Below are 23,411 nucleotides of genomic sequence, written 5' to 3'. Positions count from 1 at the left end.
TCTTTATACGTCTATGCATGATTCGGGAATAATTTTCCGCTTCAATCCGTCTCTGATAATTTCCCGATAATTAATGACAACTTCTTTGAAAGAGAAGGTGAACGAAGTAGTTCGTGAGATGCTTTAAAAACCATGAAAGGTTCGGTTAAAAGAGAGGTGTGTATAATGGATAACAAGACTGCGTATGCCAGTCTGGCAATTATACATGTCGCGTCAACAATGACGCATGTTTTTTTTATTGTAATACAGGTATAAGCCTGTGGCGACAATTTTAAACGATTGCCAAAATAATATGCACGTGCAACGTTCGCAATACCGGGGATAATAATATACAGATAAATGTGACTAGCGATCTGGTGAAAAAAAGAACATCGCCAAATTAATAAGAAAGAAAATTATTTTATCGACAATCGATAAATTTATCTACCTTATTATCTATCTTATTATCTACCGGACAAAATGAGTTGTCGAAATTTATATATGTGCAATACATAACATTATGTCTATATATTTGTTACTTATTTCAATAATATTTTGGTACACAACTCACGTTTTATACGTAGGTAGTATAATTTATGGTGTACATAAATTCCCCAGAAGGTCATACAGTGGGCTTGATCCGAAAGCTATGATATTATTAATAATAGATAGATAAAAACGTGAATCGCGATTAAAAATCAATATACGCATACGGTGGAGAAAAAAGGTACTAAAATATAAAAAACACACTACTATCGATTCAACCTTCACTTCTTACTGTGAATGCCTTTGGTATCATGACATGTTGCACGCAAACTAGCGAAAATTGATCGGCGGAGCAACGAAAATCTTGTACAATTTGATCAATTTCAAGAAGAGTATACGTATAGAAAGTGTGAAAATGTTTGATCGACCAATACCCAATTTCCTTGAACAGTACATAGGGAAACCAGGTTAGTAAAGAGCACCGAGGAAAATTTTTAATCCCGGTTACCGCTCAGTCCTTGATTATTTTCATTTTTTACCACAATCGAAAAATATAGTACTAGGTAGAAAATAAAAATTAGTTTTCCAGCTGTTACCGGAAAGTCCAGTATCCGTTACTATTTTTTCACATTACTATCACTGTTGCTATATTTTCTTGCAACTATAGCGAAAATTTAACACTTGTGCAACGATAAATTGACATTAAAGCCTTGTTTAACTAAAAAAGTAGAGTAAACCTCAGAAACTGATTTTGCGTTGCGATAGCCAAAAAAGGATCGACAATAGCGCAAAATGGTTCGGCGTACCTAGTTTTTCGTCATTCCAACAATATTCAAACAGCTTTTTTAACGATACCTGTTTTACCGAATACTTCTAGCTGTCGTAACAAATGAAATTTTTCTCGGTGTGGCTGCAAAAGGAAAAACCAAAAAAAAAAATCTTAACAAAAACCTACGTCGATAGGAATTTCATGAACAGTGACCAAGTCTGCGAATCGGTCTCAAAAACCCCGAAATCAAATGATATCCGGGGCGGGAAACAGAAACGTTTTCAAAATATTGTAGCCAGGTATACCTGATACTTAATTACAACATCGTTCCGTTTTAAGACGAAACCGTCGAGGGTTGGCCTGGCCTCCATAACCCGTCGATTGTCGTGCTCTTGTACCTCGGTTACGGCCTTATTCTCAGCTACGGCAAGCGCCGAATGAAGAGCGCATCGCCGTTCGGTCTCAGGGGTATTTTGGTGTGCTACAACCTAGTGCAGATCACCATGAACGCCTACATCCTCGCCGAAGTTCTCGCCTGCGTCTCGACGGGGATGTTCAGCCCTTTTTGCGGCCGGTCGCAAAGGCTGGAACCCACGAAAACGAGGGTGAGTTGGCACTTTGTGTTTTATTTTTTTATTTTATTTTTATTTCGGGAAGTACGCGGGAAATCGTTCGAAATAACGAGCATAGAGATCTTCGCGAGGTTGATTGGACTAAAATCGATTATTTTTATTCATTTTATTACCAGACATTCAGAGATTTGATACTCGTTACCGGTATCTACTATATTCGTAAATTACACTGAGAGAAATTTTTAGTTCCGGTTACCGCTCAGTCTCAACTATTTTCATTGTTTACCATAATCGAAAGATATAGTTCTAGGTAGAAGATTAAAATGAACTTTGTAGCTTTTACCGGAAAGTCTAGTATCCGCTACTATTCTTTCTCATTGCGATCACTGTTATTATATTTTTTTTGCAACTGTTGCGAAAATTTAACGCTTGTGCAACGATAAATTGACGTTAAAGCCTTATTTATCTAAAAAAGTTGAGTAAACCAAAGAAACTGTTTTTGCGTTGCAATTACTAAAAAAAGGATCGACGATAGCGCAAAATGGTTCGGCGTACCGCGTTTTTCGTAATTCCAACAACATTCAAACAGTTTTTTTTAAAAATTCCTGTTTTAAAGAATTATTCTAGTTACTATAACAAATGAAATTTTTCTCAGTGTACAAAGTGGACGATCTCTTTACATTTTGATGAATACTCAATATTACGTGGTCGAATATCTTGCAATGAAATTAGTAAAAGATGTCGATCCGTTTGACCAACCAACCCTCCATGAGGTCATCCTGTGCATCGCTTTTGACTTCAAACTTATGTAAACTTTATCCGTCATCGTTATACTGCATGTAATGGCGGAGGGTTAATCGTGACTTTCAATGCCCCGGGTAGTGATTAGTGCAAGGACTCCATTATAACTCCGTTCAATGTCAATGAATTATAATTACATTGGCCGGTAATCATCGACAATCTATGTACATACGTCCATGCGTTATACGCCTGTTTGCGGCATGAACGAACTCCGACGAAAACCTTCAAGCTCTCGAAGGTAACGGAGAATAATTAATGAATCATCATCATCATCATCATGAATTTACTCGATGCTAATCGCTGATTCAGGGTGATCCGTTAAATTCTTATCTATACCTTATAGACCGTGATTAGGTTCGTTAAACGATCGGTTGTGTATTTTTTTGTCTTTCTTTCCCACTTTGTTCGTTAATTTTTTCTGTTGTTTTTTTCTTTATTGTTTTTTTTTTTTTTTTGTTCTGGCATAGATTTTTTGCGACCGGCTAAATTGACGCACAAATGTGCCGAATTGAAAAACGAGGCTAATGGCTCAAGTTTCATACGCCAGTATATAGTTACCTGTCTAATTGTAAGTGCCCGTAACTATATACCTATACGTATTAAAATCTTGGCGTAAAGAGTTTATGATCCAATTCACGGCTACCGATCCTTGCCCTTGGCCATTTGCTATATTATTGACGTTCGATTTATCGCCGTTTCGCGGTTCTGCAACATTTATCTTTGCCTGTATTATAGATGACGGATAAACGGTACAGCAGGCTTGTTTTGCCTGAAGGTAGATTGGACATATACATCGACGCATACAGGTGTAAGATAAGTGCGCAGTGGTATAACAACGAGAAAAAAATTACTCAAAATTGAAGTAGACATTCTTCTTCGTGTCAAGAGGAGACGAATGTTGGATGGATAAATTTGCGCGGAATAAAAAAGGAAGTTGATGTTCGGGATATGATTACCGGCAATAAGTAATAGCAGCTGATGTAATGGAGTACGACGACTTCTACGTCGTGGCATTAACTCGATACTACATCCTAATGTTTGAATAAATTTCACTACCGCTTTTGATTTATCGACGGTGATTTTTATCCTCGCTTTTTGCCGCTTGCAGAAGTCACCGATACGCTATATGTGTAATGTATCTAATATCCGAATAAGCAATTCGCCAAAAACCAAATTACAGTAAGTCCGTTAACGTGATGCACGATATTTGATCCGGGGAACGAGTTTACTTGAGTAGGTCGATGAGCGAACAACTTTTGAGCCGTTACTTTTTATCGATTTTAGTATTTTGAGACCCAATTGATATATTCGTAGGCTGGGCCAATTTTTTTAAACTTTCAAAAATAAAACGTTGGTAATGAATTTTTAAGTGAAAGCTTGGATACCTATGTTTTATTTAAAATCGCTTCGAAACGATGATAACGACAGATTTTGTTCATTATAATTAATATCGATGCGAGTTTCTATGATTGAATACTTAATCATGATTTCTGAAGAAAGTCACGCAACGGGATTCTAGCAAAAAATCTTCCGAATAAAATGAGCCAATGAATAAAACTACAAATCTAACATAATCTGCTTTAAGTTCTTAATAATATCAAAGAGATTTAAATTTAATCATCAATATCTGAGTTGTCGTCTTTGTTTCAATACTATTCGTTGTTATGTTTTCAGACTTGGAGATTGTCGTAGCTCGCAAATACGTAAATTTGGTAAAAACTCGATGTGCAAGTATCTCGCAGTAAAATAAATAAAAAGGGTCGATTTTCATCCCATCTATCTCTTTAATTGATATATTATACGCTATCTTAGAAGGTTAATGACGATTCGGAACAAATAGATCGATTTAATAAAAACCAAGTATTTGCAGCGATGACGTTCCATACCAAAATTATACCGCCATCGTTGTATGAAATATAATTAAAAGGAAAACGTCAAACTGTGTATACAACGGCAATATAAAATACCTGCACTTTTAGACAGTCTAGCCATGCGATTTTGAGTCACACATTATTGTGCTGAGTTAACTTTTATTACAAGTTGGTATTTTATGATCTTTGGGATCGTTGATAACGAATCTGAAACCAAATTTCAAAACTTTAAGATGGTGGGTCCAATATGGTGGTCGAAAATTTCAAATTTGATGGAATACGGTCAAAAAAACTATGCAAAAACCGATTTCAGATTCGTAATCAGGAATCCCAAGAACTTATAATTCATGTAAAACATGTTGTATACGTGTAGAGGGGTAACTTTCTCAGAAATGACTTGTTCCTTCAATTTTCCCAATATTTTTCAATCAATTTGTTTCTAATAATAATAATTTACAAACCTATTAGTATGCTACCAGAAATAGCAAAAAACCGCAAAGAAATATGTTGAAAAGTTCTCTAGCCATAAAAAAGCGGATATAAATTAAATGGTAAGAATACTCCTACCACTATGAACTGAATGGTTTAAATCATTTTCAACATACATGCACACATATGAAACCGTAAATTCAATTAATTACCATTATTCCCCGATTGGTTATTCCTGAAATATCAACGAGTCGCAAATTATCACATGCTCGTACCAAGGATGATCGTAATGCCTGTACGTCTTACAACGCATTCGAATCTCATCAATTCCGACGCCGAGTCCGGGATACAAACATATTGACACGTCACGTATTTAAAATTCAAGAATTTCACGTAATGTATGAAAAATATGTCACGAAATGCGTCAAACGACAGCGTATAATTAAATAAATCTAAAACCGTGAAGGCACGATGATCTTGCGCGATATCCGCTGTGTCATGTGTGTAACGAAATTATATCACGTACACGCGTGACATAAATAACTATGTATGTATGTACAAGTCATGTCGTATTCGAGATTTGAAAAAAAATATACAATAAACGTAAAAAATATTTGTTTCGTTACAGCTTGCGAGAGCGGTCTGGCTTTTTTATCTCAACAAAATGATCGACCTGATGGACACGGTGTTTTTCGTACTGCGAAAAAAAAACGAGCAGATAACGTTCCTCCACGTCTATCACCACTTGGCGATGCTGATGGCTTGGTACCTCGGGACGCTCTACACACCCGGAGGCCAAGGTACCGTACACTTGGTAACAATGAATCTGAGACAACTAATTTTTTACACTAGACAGTTATGTTGGCAACGCCGAGAAACCTGCAGCGCCACAGTCGGCCGAGCGCGAAACTAACTCAATCTCAATAAACGTAACATAACCCATGACCGTCGAATTTAACCTTAGAATACCGCGGGGAGCGCGGGGATAATGACTTGTTGGATTGACACGTCAATTCTAAGGTTAGATTCGACGGTCATGGGTCATGTTACGTTTATCGAGATTGCGTTTGTTTCGCGCTCGGCCGACTGTGGCGCTATAGGTTTCTCCGTGTTGCCAACGTAACTGTCTAGTGTAAATAATTAGCCGTCTCAGATTCATTGTCCCCAAGTGTACTACCTGCGATGTTTGGTCCTGCAATTCAAATCTGCGCGTTTCCTTTTGATGCGTATTTTTTTTTCTGCTTGGCTTTTTGTTTGTTTGATTTGGTAAAAAAAATCGGTATTCGCGAACCGTGAACCTGCGACGTATAATTACCGCTCCGCGGTGTTTACAGATATTATACATGGGTCTGCAAACAAATTGACGGAATGTAAAACACGTGTAGCAATATCGCCACTCTTGCAACGACGTAGCTCTCTTCAATCTCACCACGAAATCCATTCGGCCGAAAACCGAATTTAACCCGGGCAGCGGTTGATTGATGGAAAGAATAAAGCCGAATACGCGAAACTCGCACGTCAGTCTTGGCTAATTATAATTATAATAGCCGATTTTGTACACAGCTTGGCCAAGCGTCGCCATCAACGCCGGAATACACGTCATGATGTACCTTTACTACCTGATCTCGGCCCTCGGGTCATCGTACCGCAAATACTTATGGTGGAAAAAATACTTGACACAAATTCAACTGGTGAGATTATTTATGTTTGAGCCATATCTACGTATGTACAGCAATCATTCGGTGAATCGTAAGCTTACAATTAATCGAACGGCTGTCATTGCTATAATTTGAAAACTATATATACAATATGGATATATAAAATATGTTTATAACTTCCCGGATAAGGTTATAAGTAATGAGTTCCGTTACGTGTAGCTCTGATCATTTTCAGGGACATTCCGTGAGAGAAAAATACTTTACGTACAATAACAGACTCGTGATGGAAGTAGAATATTTAAAAAAAAAAAAAAAAAAATTTAATTACGATATCAAAAAATATTGATTATAGGATCCGAACGACCTTTTTGAAACGTGATTATTATCGGAATATCATTCCTCTTGTCTCATAGTGTGTATAAGGTATACATCCGTATAATTCTAATGTTAAAGAGATCTTAAGTATTCTGACAATTCAATTATACACTCGATACACATTTGAAGAAAGAATTTGTTTTTATACAATTCTGCAGCCTTTCGATTTTAAATTTCCAACAAGTTCGTTAAAATCAATTCCTTTAATGAGCTGGTGATAAAAATCAATTGTTAAATACCGGTGATGAACTTCTCGAAAATATCACAGCCGATGTAACGAGTGTCATTAAATTACTGGGTAAATTTCAAGAAATTTACGGCGATTGAGTCGAAGTTATGACACTTTCAAACTACACTGTGTGTAATTATTATTGGGGAGGAGCTTCTTCGGCTGTGGCATAACAAGTTTTTGAATTGGATTTACTAGCAAACGACCTCCCTAAGATTTATGAAACTTTACCATCAACCTCTTCTTATCAGAAATATTCAACGACTGTTTTTTCTTTTGAAAATCTTACGATCAGCATTGTCTTGAGGGAAGGTGGAGTGAAATCTTCGTAAAACGTTGAGTTAAAAAAATATCTCGGATCTCTAGTTTTTTAATCCACTTCGGTTTTTATTTGATTTTCACTGTGTTATAGGTACAGTTTATCGTCGTTGGTTCCCAAGTCGCTTATCTTCTCTACAGAGGCTGCGCAAAACCGAGATGGCTTGCTCACGTTGCGTTTTTCTACAACCTCACCCTGATCGTCCTGTTTCTGGGCTTCTACCGGCAGGCCTACGGCAAACCCAACCGGAAACGCATCATGGGCGGGAATCGTTCGAAGGCCCGAGAATCGGACGCCAAATGGATCGTTAGGCAGGACGAAGGCAAAAAACGATCGTGATCGAGGTTCCAGGAACACGGCGATCGGGACACGGTTTCGGTTATTTCCCCAGATCGATTACGTATCACGCAACCAACGATCAGTCGAGTCATCAGGGCCGATTGACGGTTGTTCGAAATCGATTTGGAGAGGAAATAAAAAGCGGCAACTTAATTACCGCTGGGAATTTTTATTCTCACGGTTGTACGTATAACCGGATACTTACAGTATAATCCTGGTTTACGAACTTAAAACGATGTGGCTATGAATTTTCAGAGTTTTCGATTTGTTTGTGCAAAATTATGTCTCTCAAAGGTCATCCAGCCGGATCATGACGAAGTTGTGAAAGCAAGATGTGTTCTGTCTGAAACAGCTCCTGCAACTTGAGCTCATCGTGATGTTTGTATGTATCAGCAAACTATTATCGTTGCAAACACTCGTCTCCGTATCGTCAACATAACCATATTTGAGATTTCAGGACGAGATGTTGTCATTTTTTTTTTTTCTTATGTCAAGTCCAATTCTATCGCAATGTATGATATTAAAAAAAAATTATAATTTATGTCACAAACAAAATAACCAAATTGATAATTTACGCAGTAAAAATAAGAAAAAAAAAAAAAATAATCAAAGAAACTGGCGGGATTCCCGGACAGAGTACCTACACGTGTAAGCAATTAATGCAAAAAAGCAAAATAGGAAGTTATTCTGATTATAATTGTACATATATCGTCACGCTAAATTCCATTCGCGAACTTGGTTTCGTGTTGATTCAGTGACTTAAGACTTTACATTAATATAATATCCAGCGTTCAATAATCCATGACCAATATATAAGGTGACGGACTCGTAGTTATTGCCTACTGTTATCATCACGTAGAAATCCAGGTATAACTCAACGCGTAACTGAAGCGTTATCTTATCGCATCGTGTAATGAAGCATATGATTTTTACGCCATCGATAACGTGTTATCTGTATTGTATATATTAATTCATTTCGTAGTACATGAAATATACAATGTAGGTGTGTACAAAAATGCTATACGTTGTCATTAGAATTGAGGAGGGTTTGAGTTTTGTATATTTTACTGCCCAAAAAAAAAACTCCTCAAATTCAAGAGAAAATAATATCGATAGTGTGATCGATATGTAACTTCATTCGTAGATATAATATGTGGAAGTAGTGACCAATTCAAACCTTGCTTCAGACGATCAATTTGTATGATAATATGAGAGTCGGGTGAAGATTTCTTTTAACTTTCCACTTTTCACGCAACAAGGGTTATTCTCCACTCGATCGAAGCATACTAGACTGGAGCAGTTTTTACAAACATTTGTTCATTGGTATTGCTGACTTTGATGTCATTTTATCTCCGATTTTATGATGTGGTTTTACCGTTGAATTTTGCCGAGAATACAGGATGTGATGTTTCGACATCGGGTTTAGATTAAATACAGTGTTAAAATGAATGCAGCGATAAAAAAAAAAAAAAAAAAAAAAAAAAAAAAAAAAAAAAAAAACAGACAAATAGCAAAAAAGGTCAAAATACGTAATTTGTGTGGTTGGGTCTTTGTTTCGGGATGCGGTCGGATAGCTAAATCTCAGTCCGCATTAAATATTGTAGACAGGCTAAACCAGTTTTTAATACGTAGAATTTTTAATAATGGATGTGGCTATGTTTTACATACAATCATTTCAATATAGTATGAAATATCTTTGCAGCATGCAAACGCTGAAACTCGAGGAGAATCGTCATCCAAGCTTGTTCAATAAATTTTATTCTTATCTGATATTTCACGTTTTTTCTCGGCTTCTTAATTAGTTTGTTAAGTTTATATTTATTTTCGTAAATTATCCAAAGCAGCAATTATAAACGGATTTGAATTCGATAGTATCGCGTAAAACATGTATACCTATGTTCGAAGCCATATATGTACCCATAATGGTTTGATTATTATACGATAAACAGAAGATCAACATACATTTGCCATATGCGCATATTTAAGAAGCTGAACAAAATACATGTAATATAATAGAACGAAGATTTCTCTATCAATGGTCCAGATAATTTTCGAATAACATAATCTTGTTTCACAATATTTATACATCATTATAATCTTTCTTCAAACATATGTAAAATGCAGCCAATGGCTCTTTTTGCAAAAAAATAAAACAAAACGATCCAAATTCTTTACATCATGTTGTAGAGATGGAGTTTCCACGGGGTTTCTTTTCTTCATTGGCTTGTTTGTTCTGATCTTGAATAAATTTTGAAATTTCGAATCCAGACATGTAATTATCAGGATTGATTTGCATGTCGCATAATAACGTATCTTCCACATGTCTCATAGCAGAAGATGCGTGTGCAAAATTTTCCCATCCCAACGCTGAACACTTCGCGGACTAGTGACCAATGCGAAATCGAAACTGGGTCATATTACAAAGAGATCTTCGTGTCGAATACCTGGCAATTACATAGTAACGCCACATTACAAACATACCGCAATTCCGGTTGCGGGAACTTGCACCGCAGTCGCTTGGTGCGATTCATCGTCAGTATGTGTCAGTAAGGCTCGTAAATCCCGGTTACATCTATACGTTCTCGACATGAATGAAACGGAGAGTGTAAAGTTCGCATAATTGTAGAGCATGTTACTGTGCATCATCAGTTATTCAGTTGAAAATTATCGGTGTGTACTGCTAAGTATTTGCAAAAGTACAATGCACATACCTACATGTAAGGAAGTGTTATGCAATTAAATCAATGAAGGATACACGTGACCTTGGACCTATAAATCACAACTGACTACATCATCGTTTAATGTTCCTTGTAAGTTTGCCACAACTACGGCGTGTTCGGGGTATTTGAGTGAAATTAAGAATTATGAGTATAATACGTTCGCTTGACGTGGAATTTCAGTTCATACGTTATAACGTCACGAATAAACAATCGGTAAATTGATAGTTTGACTCTTCGGCTGCTGAAAATCGTTAAAGACTTGGCCAACACTGGACCTACAGCACATTAACACACACGTCTGTTAACAATCGTCGTTGAACACATCGTATAGAATCATCTATAAAACATGTTACTCAGCTGCTGAAATAAACAATGGATGATAATAAAATTGAGATAAACGATAATCGCGTGCAGGGGCGATCAGTGGCTGTTTGAGGCGGAGGAATTACCGTAATTGTCGTCGTAAAGCAAAGTCAAAACAACCATCAACGGAACGACTGAAAACAACAGGTCGTTCGGATAGAGGAACGAGTGAAATTGGACTGTCGAAGTAAACACGGTTCAAGGTGGTAAATTTATTCGACATTCGTATCTACGATAGAAAAACTAGTTCGACATGGGACGGTAAACAAAAACAGACGGAATCCGTTCGAGACTGGAGTAATTATACCTAATTGGCGAGTTCGGTGAGGACGCAGAGGATCATAGAAGCGGAGGTTTTCGATCCGTTGCAGACGGTGATGTAACGCGTGTGTAGGTCGGTGCAGGGGCGAATGACTGATATTTGACGACGCGCAGATTCCGCGTTGTGCGAAACACGTGCGACGAACGAGTAACGTCTTATTATATACCGTCACCGTCAGGGAACCATGAGCGTCGAAGGGAAGCCGACGACTGCATACTGCCCTCAACTCGGTAAATATGCGTACGTTATACTATTTTTAACCGAATCGCTTCGTTTAAAATCCGACTCTGTTCTCTCTCCTTCGGCATCGGTGTAATAAATAGAATGAAGGTACACATCTATGGAAGAGCGTTGCATGCCGGTCCATTGTAGCTGATCCCCCGTGTAACCCACATTTAAGAGGATGCTATAACGCGTCTTTACTGACAGAATAAAATGTCCCTGTTTTTCAGTATTATCAAAGCCCTTATGCGTATCATGCAACCCGCCGAAGTTTATTCACCATTATTTTGAAAAAATCTCGACGTTTTGTACTACAACTCTTACGGCATAAAACATTAAACGCAAATTATGGATTTTGGTACGCTGTATAGTGTGCTTGTCGAATATGCCGTTGTGTTTAGACGGAATTCTGAAACAATTGCAATGTATTTCTGTATACACCAAAGGAGGCGGATTCTGATCGATTCACGGCCATTTGTGTCGTCTATTATGGAGGTTTATTATATAGTCAGTGTATCTAAAGGTAGTGGATGAATTCCGTGAATTTATATCTCGACAACCAATCATTCGACTGCCATTAGACTTTGTTTTATTGAAATGTAAGTAAATCAAGCATGAAGCTTGAATAAATGAATGACATACATATTTTTTCTATTTTAATCGATTTATGGGAAGCATTGTGGATGACAGTAACATGAACCCTTTCGCTCTGTGGCATGTTTCACAACGCCTAGGATATGTCCTTGATCTACATACCTCTGGCTGAAACCATGGTGTAAGTAACACACCTATATAAGGTGTGTTCTTGCGCATCCACTGTTACTTCCGCCATTGTGAATGTGCCCCCACATGACGTCATTTGCGTTTAACTGTAATTGTCATGACGTCACGTGTAGGGGGGGGGGGGGGGGCGTATTACGTGACTTTGCTACTCTGCATCTCCGTTTAAAGCACACCTTATATACTTAACAACATGGCTAATTGTAAAACAAATCCCAATCGAATCGAACAATCGGTCACCGAGCTATAAACTCCCAAATTTCGCCCAATCAGCCATCTATCCGTCTATACTCTATCGACTAGACGGTAGCAGACGACACCAGTGGCCTTGAAGCGTTCAGAATCCACATCCTCTGGTCTACACACCTTCCGTATTCTTTGCTCTGGTACAGCGAACGAAAGCCGGGCACCGGTCGCCGCCGATCAACCGACGCGTCGCGTTGCGTTGGTACAACCGACCCAACCTAACACATAACCTAACCTAACCTACGCCCGACACGCGTCCCGGTCGTCACGCGTCTCCCGCTGCCTTCGCCCACACCCCGAGCTCTGACGTTCCTCGGGATTCAAGCCACGCCGCAACAAGTCGCGACCGCCAGTTTGCTCCTTTCGGTAAGTGACCCCTTACATCAGCAGACCGAATCTTCGTCCACCCCTCATCCCCCCTTTTTTCGCAGTAGCGCTTTTGATTTTACTCGCTTTCGCTTCGCCTTGGCTTGTTCGCCAGTATCGGTCGGGTTAACGCAGGCGGTCTCGTGCAGCCAGACGTGCGCCGCTGCAATCTAATTGCCGATCATCAGGCGCAGAGCCAGGATTCTTTTATCTTTTATTCTCTTTCACCTTGGCCATGCGTTTTTCAAGTTATACTCTAGAACACACTTCCTGAAATCAATAGCGATGAGAATTTTTGCTTCAAATCATTTATTCATTCTATTTAATGAGACTCGATAGATATATTGATCACCTGTCACGGTTTTTTTTCGCTTCAAGTTCTTTCTGACAGATCTAAACTCACTTGTCTATTAAATACCACGCACTTATCTGTAGGTAGAAAGGAAGTTTCATTGAACTCGTGTTTTGGCCACAAGGTTCGCCTTCGGGTGAATATGCTAGTTCAAGATCAGCATAAATTCATAATAGCGTTCGTGTAAATAATGATAATTGATCGAAATAATTTAGCGAAATATCGTTTTAATGTGTGAGACACTGTTTAGGCGGATTGACTAACATCAATACTCTATTTTTAATGATTTGGCTGTCTTGAAGCGTTTGCGGCAAAGCTTCGCCTTTGGATATTATTCCACAATTTCGATCTCTCAAGTTTTTGGCATTTGTTTTATTTTCATTACGTTACACGCCACTTGGAAGAGAATAATTTACACGAATTTATCTGAATCTGTACAAAAACATGTGTCGCGTGTCTGTCCGACTATATCCACCAGTTGCGTTAAACAAATGAAATCAAGAAGCCGGTGATTCACTCGGGCTAATTGCAGACGGCGGTGATTTTCCCGAACGTTATTCATTCATTCGCATCAAATATTTCTTCACATTGCACTTACGATTTTCGAAGAATTGGGTTCATTTCCACCTTACCTATTGTTTCCCAACAGATTTTTTCCTCATTTCGAATAGTTGAAACTTGTTTTTCTCGCACGAAAGCGGGCAAGCTCCTCCGTCAGTAATGTGTAATCAGAATTCTGAGAAAAACAACAAACAAAAGAAAAGGCCCGTAAAACGTTTTTAGGGTTTACATTTCATGATATAGGAAGAGACCATAAGAAGGAAGAAAGTTTATTTTGTTTCTTGTCTGTTTGTTTTTTTTTTTTTTTTTTCTCTGTTCTATCTTTCCCTCTTAGAAAACTTATTCAACTTTTGCCAAGTATTTAATAATTATTATTACAGGTGTATCTGAAAGAATTGCGAAGACCGCATTCCGCCAAACTTGATCATCCTCGCCGTATAACGTAGACCTAATGTAGACCCACAGCCGCGAAACTGGCGCTTATACCAAAACAGATCTATCGATCCGTGTAAACGATTGTAATCGCATTATCTCAGGGATAAACTTCGTAAACATTACAACGTATCGTATAATTTTTTTTACACATCCTGTGATCATATTTACAATATCGTGAACTACGAGAACTGATTACAACATATTCCTTTCTTAGATCGACAAATACGATTAATATTTAGACCGTTTTTCAATTCAAAAATTAATTCTCCGTGCATTTCGAATAAGAAGAGAAATTAAAAAAAAAAAAAACACTCATTCCTCTTTAATATACAGGTTGTCGAGATACGCGTCGCGTATCTACTGATTAGTTACACACCTATACCAAGCACAATGGGTAGGTACGAGACGCTTCTTAGACGGACAGGCATACATACCTCGAAAATACTTAACGAATTTATGACTCATCCGATTGTACATTTCAAACACGGGTATCTCCCCGTTTTAGCACGTGATACCGAGTTATCTGCACACGTTTTCAGTCGTAGTTGAACGCGTTACCATGTGGTTACAGTGTACGCTTTTAAAAATTTTTACCAGGTGTACATAGAGATATTTTTTCAATCATATGTATATATCTATGTATATGTATGTACCTATACATTTGTGGCAAAGTTTTTCACCCGGTATTTGCTCCGCCTGGATTCCGATTCAGTCAGTCGTTGATCTCTGCTCGCTTAGGACAGTAATATATAATAATGCAGTTAACGTAATATACAATATTGGAGTGGAAATTATAGGTGAAACACAGACGTTTATGACGGTGCAAGGGATTGTGTAACGAATTTTATAAATATAAATATGTGTTATTGCATACGCATGTGTGAACGCATATTTTTAACGAGTATTCAACAGCTGCTGTGAACACGTGAGGCTTAACATACTGATTAGAACGATTATCAATTGAATCAATAGATTATTCGGATACGTTTAGGGGGATTTAATGACAAATTTTACCGGTTAAATTGACTGCTGCGCCGTCAGTCGGAGGACAAATATTTCATATAAAATCGTAAATTTATAACGTTATCTCGTTATATTTTTTACGAAATTCCTAAGCTGATTTTCATGCATTATATCGATAATACGATGAAATAGACCCGGCGATATGCATCCGGGAGAATTTTTTTCTTCTTTAAATAATATATTGAAAGGTCTCAGAATTAATCGATATCTTCGCTTAAAAATTTATTCTATATCTTTTGTTCTAAAGTATAGAAAAAAAATATTGCCTATAACAGCAGACGCGTGTATTATTAGAAGAGAAATATTTCGTCGGACGACCCTTACATTTTTTCCCATCTCGACAGAATTACTTGTACAATATATCACACACAGTTGATATATGCCTGATTTATGCAAAAAGAAAGAGACAAAATTGACATACTTAACAAGGTGAACTTTTATTGATTAAGAAAAAACTCTATTAGTTAATAGATAAAAAAAATCTCTGGTTATATTGAATTGACGCAATAATAAACGTCTCGATGTGCCAGCTCGTTTATGCCGTGAATATAGGTATACGTAAGTACACGTTATTTATTTCTCATGATTTACACTCCGGTACGAACACATATAATTGATTTGGGTGTATAATTAATCTGATCTTAAAATATCATATTGGCTAATCACGCTGCCGTAAAAAACCGGATAAAAGACAGCGGAACCACCTGATTAAAAAAAAAAATCGAGCCGCGATATGTCCGCGCAAATATCTGCGCTGGAATCGGTGAAATTATCAGAAAATTTTTTTTTTTTTTTTCTAAACTAGTTCGAGGTTATTACATAACTAGTGTAAAGTATACGTATACAAAGTACGAATACAGTGGGAAATTCATGATTTAATGCATGAAAATCAGTAAGAATAGTAAAAATAGTACATTAAAAATATAATATTTATATAGAACAAGTTTTTTTTATTTCAATTCAACGTACACTTTATATACATTCATATTTCGTGCTGTACGCGTTATCGCTGGATCTGTTAATACCTGCAATATTACGTGCAATTCGATTATTTATTTATTTTTTTTTTTAAGATATAATCTATATTTAATATTCTTCTCCTCGGCGTCTAACGGAGATTGCCGAAATTCACGTATTACGCACCTGTGAAACAAACAGTGAGGTGCGGTTTCAGTACGCGTCTTCGTTTTCAGCCCGTTCGAATCGAGCGGTTCGCAGAGCGACGCGCGCCACTCGGCTTCTTGAAATACCCGCGCTTTTTTCCGTCCATCGCATCGTGTCGCCACGGTTCCGTGCGAACGCGATGGAACTTGTTGAAATTCCATGGACGCAGTGATGCTAAACCGAACGACAAACAACTCCATATAAAAATTGATAAACGTGGTCAAAAGCGTTACGAAACCTGTTTCCTTATTGTCGTTCCATTATTTCTCCAACCCGACACACTGCTCGTGAAATTTTTTACCTCTTGATCAGCTCTGCGGTATAATAAGGCGTGATAAAATTCAAAAGTCGTACGGAAATTTTTCAGTAAACAGGAAACAAAAAAATAATAATAATAATAGTAAAACTATAATTCAAACGAACTAAAAACGCGACCAGTGCAAGACCGAAAATCTGGGAGGAAAATCTTGTCGGTAATAATGTGTGGGGTTACGAATTGGAAGTTTAGGTGTTTAAAGGATTTACCTTGATCGTGATTTACGGTTGAACGAAGCCCACGCGGTTGCCTACACGGTCAATAACGTGTAATTCACCGTACCGGACCTGGAAGTTATTTAGAATATATCCCGAGTCGTCGTTGTATTTGGCGAAATTATGTGGAAAAAATAAAAATATATAAAAATTGCAAAATATAACATACGATACAGCTGTCTATAATATCGGTGGATTTACCCGGCGAATTGTAAACGTTCGTCATTTAACTCCATACGCGATATATCTAACATTATTATAATACGACATGTTCGTGTGAGACTTGCAAGTGAATACATTGTACAACGAAACTGCGTGCTGAATTGATGAATGTATCAATTTCAACATGTTCGCATACATCATTATAATATCTTTGCGCGTGTAAATTGAACGGTTGTATGACCGGAAAACCAGTTTTTTTTTACTCACTCATTATGAACCTCCGAAAATAACCCGGGGATAATAAGAAGACAGGAAATATCGATTGAAACGTGTCACCCGGCAACTCAAGTTCGACACAATTTCTCATACAATCAGGCAGAAATAAATCCCAAGGTGATTTACGGAGGTGCATAATTGACAGTAGTATACACGCGGATTAGATCTGTATCTATTGTATCTACATATATGTATATGGGGCATTCCACACAGATAGATTTGATCAAAAGACTGACCCTCTCAGAATTAAATCAAATTTTGTGAAAACTTTCTGTTAGCTGTAGAAAATGTTAGTGATTTTTCTTAGTCTTTTATTCTATGCCGTTTATTGTTAGACGTTAGCATTCGGTATAATATATGCGAAAATCGACAATTTCCGAAGTTTAATTTAGTATATCCCGAAAACTATTGGTTACATAAAAAAAAAAAGTTGCGTATAAACAAGTTCCAATTTTAAATGAGCTTAAACACAAAAATACGTAAAATTTTATCGAGGTCGCTAGAAGTTTTTAAAAGCTTTTGAAAAATTAGATTTTGAGATTTTTCAAAGATGGTTTCATTTTTTTTTTTTTTTTTTTGCTAAAAATTTCAGAGGATATTCTTCTCTTAGTGTTCAAAAACTTGTTTAAATATCATCGTGGGTCGGGATTTAGTTTCGAAGCCATACATTGTTTTCTTTTCAAATAATTGGAAGTATATGAAAGGAAAATCTTCTGAAATTTTTAGCGAAAATGTATTCATTTTTTCAGTTAACAGAAAACAGTTAGAGAAAGATGCATAGTTTGAAACCAAATCCTGGCAAATGATGAAATTATCATAAGTTCTTCAACGCTAAGTTCGGAATATCCTCTAGAATTTATAAAAAAAATCAAACCGCTTTTGAAAAATCTCAAATTTTTATTAATAATCACTACTTCTCAACTCAAGGTTCTCCGGTTGTCTGAAATTCACTACGTGATCGAAATGTTTAAAGTAAAATATACGAATATTCTGAAAACTGACACTTCTTAAAAATCGGATTACAATTTGAAATGCTCGTTATTTTGTTGAAAAAAAAACAGTAATTCCATATCTTAGTAAAGAGTATAAACTATCCAAGAATACTGTCTTTGAATTTGAAGCAAATCGGTTTAAACAATAAAAATCTGTAAATAGAGCTCGATCTATGTGCTTTTGAATAAAACAAACCCCAATCGAATCAAATCATTAATTGTCGAGATAGAAGCATATTTACAAAATTCATACACTTCTTCAGCCAAGCGTCTAATCATTTTTAAACATTTGCCTTAAGGTTTTTCGAATCCCGTAAATATTCACTCAATTCTAATACCATGTATTTCTTTTATGTGTTTATGGTAAAATTTTACGTCAATTGAGTAAATTTAACTCGGATTAAGCGAATACAATTTTTGACATTGAAAGAGCTTCAATTATTTGAATAGTCGTCGGATTTGCTTTTAGTAGCAAAAAATAAAATAAAAAAAATAAAAAATCCAATCAAACAACCAATTCTATAATCCTTGAAAATTTATTTACAGATAACATGGATTCTAGTAGGTAAAATTTCTTATTCGTTAACAACCCAAGAAATAACTAATAATTATCAAATGAAGCAGAGTATGAAAACAAGCGAATTACGTATATACTAATTGTAGAAAAAAAAAACTTCAATTTCTCCCCTAATATTATGAATATCCGTTAAATTTATTCCAAAGTTAAAAATAGTGGTATCAATATACGAACACAGTACGTCTTTTGTCAATATTGCGTCGGGTCAAGTTTTCAATTTCAACCTCGTAACTCCAGCGTCCGAAGTTTGGCTTTACTCGAAACAGGTACAACAAGTCGTTGACTGCAGTTCTGCAGGTAAATTTTGTTTGCGTAACGTGAAATACGAGCGTCGACACTGATTCGAGAGATCCGAGATAAAATCTCCTCCTTAAATTTGTGTTCTCGAATATTCGTCGCGACAGCGATTCGTCGAAAGGCATTTCGTATGTAGGTACCGCGAACGACGCGCCGCGATAGAAACTGATCGACAAACTCATGCCTGCAAAGTGGTCCCGAAATCCCTGCCCTGACTAACTCGATGGGCCCGTTTGGGGACTTGAACGCGTGCCGAGAAATCTTACGAAATTTAGCTGTGCAGTCAGCGAGGCACATTCGGTACATGTCTCGTAATTGTCAGACACGGCTAACTGTTGGAATTTAGTAGTTTCGTTTACGTTTTGTTAATACACGCCCAACATTTATATTTGTATTTACATTTATACGCCTCATCGAAAGTTTCGCAAAACTTTTTCTCTTACGCGAGTCATTCGCGCACCTCCCATCAGGTGTGTGTGTGTATATATATATATATATCATGATTAAAATCCACTGTCGACACATTATTACACGCACATTCTAAGATTTCGATCTTTCATTATTTTATACATAATAATAAACAGTTCAACACGAATTATAATTACCACGGTCACCTTATTGCGGTACAATGCAAATTTGTTTTTGCTTGCTGATTTTTTTTCCCAGTTTTTTTTTTTTTGTTCTTCATCCTACTGCTCTTTACGCCAACGTCGTTCTTTGTTTCAAAATTCAAGAATCTCGCCCGACTTTTTAAACATTTGGGTCAGTGACATTTCGGAGAAACCAGTTATTTGCGTCTGCAGGATTTTTGTTTCGCCATGTCTTTCGGATTTAAAAGAAATAAAACAAATCCTTTAGTTTCTTCTACTTGAAGGATATCTATACATATTTGAATCCCTCTCGTAAACTTTGATCCTTATTTTTGCGACTGTATATATATGTATTGTATAGGTACATACGTGTATATCTGTAACATCGTATGACATAAAAATTGCATGACATTGCGGAGTATAAGACCGAAATCTACGTCAAGCCGTAAACAAATTATTACATCAGTTGTGTTTTTCTTTTTTTTTCTTCTTCCTTCGGTTTCTTTCTTTTCAGCGAGTCTGCAGACCGTATGCCTTTATACGTATATATAATATATAATTGCGTACATCGAAGTCCATATTATTTTATTATTTTGTCATGCCGTTGATTATCTTCATCGCCCGTTCATAATATACACGATATTATAATACATGGTTAGAAAAAGAAGTGTAACTACTACCGGGTTATTTCCGTGACGCGCCTTATAGGGACCCCTAATTGTAGGCAAATCAAGGTACGAGTTCACCCGAGCAGCTCCGAGTTTCTTGGGGTGACATCAGCCGCGTGCTAACAAAAGAGCATCGGTGCTGCTCAGAGCGCACTCGTACCTTGATTTGCCTACAATTAGGGGTCCTTATGGGACGCACCACGGAAATAACCCAGTATTATACATCGCGCGTGTGTACATACATAAGTGTGTATTGTATGTAGGGCTGACCTGGTACCAGAATTCTTCTGGTAGCGTCGGGTGGGGAATTAGATCTATTAGTTTCGGTGAAAATCTCGGGATTCTCGAAAGTATCAGTTTTGTCGAAATTTTCAGGATTCCCGGATATCCCGATGAAAGATGATATAACTTTTACTGTAAATATTGACGTCATTTAGATATTCTATTTACTAATTGTATTGAGTATTTAGTATTTAGTATTGGTCTAATATTGTATGTAGATATTAGGTAAGTCAGATTACTGACGTTTCGGGTTTTTCAAAAATTTCTGGTTACCTGAAAATCCTGGGTTTCCCGACCATTCCGGAATCGACAAAGAACCTGAACCGATACAAACCGGTTCCGAATCGGAACGGTTTTTCCCGAGATTTCGGGAACCCGGAAAGTCCTAATTGGGTCCATGGAACAATTACACTCTGTTATTACGTCTTTAACGTACATTGTTAGAATCGTAAAGAGCAAAGGATGAAGAAAAAATATTTATTACTCGTGCGCGTAGAACAAGGCAAAGTCTCTCTTTTTCTTCGAGTCATCAATTGATTCAAACGTTTATTATTATAACTATGAAACCGAAAAACACGTTGTATATTTGTGCAACGTTTCAAAAAAAATTTTAGAACCATTTAACTGCCAACGCGTCACAGCGACGTCAATCGTACCCGCGCCATAATTGCCAAAAATCACGAAACGTCGTCATAAAGTAATTCGATGTTTTTGGATGTCTCGTGTGAATATTTATTTTAGAAAGCATGTGTTTTAAATATTTTTGTGTTCAAGGAATCCGACTCTGGCCATAGAAAGTTAAATTTTTCGCGCATTTATTCAGTTTCGGGCCCCCTAAGTTGACGAAATTTTGATAATTTTCACTTCTCGGGACGCATTTTTCTTTTCAAAAATATTGAACAACAACATTTTCGAATAAAAATGCGAAGTTTCAAGAATTACCCAGTCAGAGTCATTTACCTTACGGTATAACTACAGCTTATGTCAGAAAAATTACTCGGTAATTCTTGAAATCGCGTGGCTAGACTCTAAAGTATTATTATTCAATGTTTTTAAAAATATATTCATCCCTATATAAGAAAGAAGGTGATAGAGTGTTCTATGACGCCATTTAAGAAAATGATGAAAAATTTGTCTACTTCGAGGGCTCAAAACTGTATGAATGCGCGGAGAATATAAATTTTTGTCGTCTAATCGAATTCCTTGATCTCAAAAATACTTAAAACACGTGCTTTCAAAAGTAAATATTCACCTAAGACACCAAAAACATTAAATTACTTTAATCACGACACGGGCGTGCTTGACGCCGCTTTGCCGACTTAATGGTTAAAGTGGTCAACTCCATTAGCAGTAATTCCCGTCGTGAATTTGAGATTTGAAAGGTATTATAATTAATGGGAATTATTCAGAGAACCGCAATAATTAGCTGACGGTTAAAATATTGTTTTACGTCAGCAAAAATTTTACGACTCGACTGCTATTACATTTCATATCCACCACTTTACATTGTATGAGGTTTCTTTGATCTATTATTCTGTGCGTTTAATTTTTAAAAATGCCACGTGATACGTAAAATTTTAATCCTAAAAAAATCTTCGAATAATTGTAACTTTGAAATTTCCTAGGTGGGTGTTGTTATTCCACTTGGTATTTTTTTTTCTTTTTTTTTTTTTTTTTTTTGAAGAGAGAAACGGTTCTGAATATAGGAAAAACACAGAAAGCAATAATATGGAATTTCGAAAATTGAACTAATTGATTACAATAAAAAATTCGTTATCGACCGTCACTAACGTGTCAAAGCTTATAAATCGAATGAAATGCACTAATTCTCTCGGCTTTAATCGCCTTATATCTTCTTCTCTTTCTTCTTAGAATCAATTTTAATTGCCCACGCGTGAATTTCCATTAACTGATAACTTTTCCGTGACGATGAACGCTGGAAGGCGTTGATATTATACACGACATGTACGAATCGTTAATACGTGTCATTTATCGTTACCTAATTTCATGCAACTATAATTCCAAGTTGCGTAAAGGCCATCATTGATCTTACAATACAATCGAGCCGCCCCTTGAAAAATTCTGTTCGATATAACGTCAGTCAAGTTCATCCTGGTCTTCTAGCATGACGATCGGTTAAAGCTATGATAAAATTTTGATCAACGATAGTGGAAAGTCACGCTGATACGTAAAATCAGAAGCAGACTCGAAGAATTCCACTTGAAAAATCTTGACAGTGTAATCGATAATTTGCATGTACCTGTTTCCGTAATTTAAAATCATAAAAATGAAGAAAAAAAATAAAAATAAAAAAAATAACAAGTGGAAATTGCTTACATTCTTGCAAAACGCTTGTCACGACGATTTACGACGCTTCGAGAGAATAAATGATGTGAGGTATAATGTATTTATTCGCTTTGCACATACTTGTAAATTTTCTTACAATATGTATGCACATGTTATATGTGTATACTTATGCGACAAATATTTGTTTAGTTAATTTCGTTAATTCGCGATTATCACCACGCCAATTAAATACTGCAATTTTACGGTTTGTAGTAAAAATTTCGCCTACATCCGCGAAAGTTCCGGGGCTTAAATTGTGCAGTGTTTGTTTTCAACGATTTGTGCAAAAATTATCTGTTTACAGCATCG

At 36.7% G+C, this 23,411-nt stretch overlaps 3 protein-coding genes across 10 annotated transcripts in view; 2 read left to right on the top strand and 1 right to left on the bottom strand.

The window, feature by feature from the left end:
* Positions 1-1,480: 1,480 nt before the first annotated feature.
* LOC124181638 (elongation of very long chain fatty acids protein 4-like) lies at positions 1,481-8,271 on the top strand. The gene is made up of 4 exons (XM_046568376.1): positions 1,481-1,839; positions 5,536-5,707; positions 6,471-6,598; positions 7,582-8,271. The coding sequence occupies exons 1-4, from the start codon at positions 1,672-1,674 to the stop codon at positions 7,825-7,827; spliced, it is 714 nt and encodes a 237-aa protein (XP_046424332.1). The 5' UTR covers positions 1,481-1,671; the 3' UTR covers positions 7,828-8,271.
* Positions 8,272-11,265: 2,994 nt separating this feature from the next.
* The window catches only part of LOC124181419 (elongation of very long chain fatty acids protein AAEL008004-like), a 53,359-nt gene continuing 41,213 nt past the window's right edge, over positions 11,266-23,411 (top strand). Inside the window, exon 1 of one of the 3 annotated variants that reach the window (XM_046567987.1) lies at positions 11,266-11,462. In XM_046567987.1, coding sequence (XP_046423943.1) covers positions 11,417-11,462 — 46 coding nt within the window. In that variant the 5' untranslated portion in view covers positions 11,266-11,416. The remainder of the gene's footprint in view (positions 11,463-23,411) is intronic. The other 2 variants (XM_046567985.1, XM_046567986.1) reach the window with 2 other exon arrangements.
* LOC124181420 lies at positions 16,160-21,655 on the bottom strand. Of its 6 annotated transcripts, none has more exons than XM_046567989.1 (3): positions 19,094-19,581; positions 16,361-16,555; positions 16,160-16,242 (listed from the first exon to the last, which is right to left on the bottom strand). In XM_046567989.1, the coding sequence occupies exons 1-3, from the start codon at positions 19,396-19,398 to the stop codon at positions 16,236-16,238; spliced, it is 507 nt and encodes a 168-aa protein (XP_046423945.1). In that variant the 5' UTR covers positions 19,399-19,581; the 3' UTR covers positions 16,160-16,235. The 6 variants fall into 6 exon arrangements, 1 of the variants encoding a protein (XP_046423945.1); XR_006870458.1 differs by lacking the exon at positions 19,094-19,581 and adding exons at positions 16,907-16,984; positions 21,030-21,655 and having other exon boundaries at positions 16,231-16,555; XR_006870459.1 differs by lacking the exon at positions 19,094-19,581 and adding exons at positions 16,907-16,984; positions 20,745-21,003 and having other exon boundaries at positions 16,231-16,555.

Source organism: Neodiprion fabricii, chromosome 4 (genome assembly GCF_021155785.1).
Source record: "Neodiprion fabricii isolate iyNeoFabr1 chromosome 4, iyNeoFabr1.1, whole genome shotgun sequence".
NCBI classification, from domain to species: domain Eukaryota; kingdom Metazoa; phylum Arthropoda; class Insecta; order Hymenoptera; family Diprionidae; genus Neodiprion; species Neodiprion fabricii.
The sequence above is the reverse complement of the archived record's forward strand: the minus strand, read 5'-3'. Positions and strand labels throughout refer to the sequence as shown.

Bases quoted from the DNA above. Each gene is read 5' to 3' on its own strand.
- LOC124181638 (XM_046568376.1), top strand. From the start codon at position 1,672: ATGAAGAGCGCATCGCCGTTCGGTCTCAGGGGTATTTTGGTGTGCTAC. The intron at 1,840-5,535 runs GTGAGTTGGCAC...GTTTCGTTACAG, and splicing joins TGGAACCCACGAAAACGAGG to CTTGCGAGAGCGGTCTGGCT. The intron at 5,708-6,470 runs GTACCGTACACT...TTTTGTACACAG, and splicing joins CTACACACCCGGAGGCCAAG to CTTGGCCAAGCGTCGCCATC.
- LOC124181420 (XM_046567989.1), bottom strand. From the start codon at position 19,398: ATGAGTTTGTCGATCAGTTTCTATCGCGGCGCGTCGTTCGCGGTACCT. The intron at 16,556-19,093 runs GTTCGTATATTG...CGTTCGGTTTAG, and splicing joins ATTGACAAAAGACGTACTGT to CATCACTGCGTCCATGGAAT.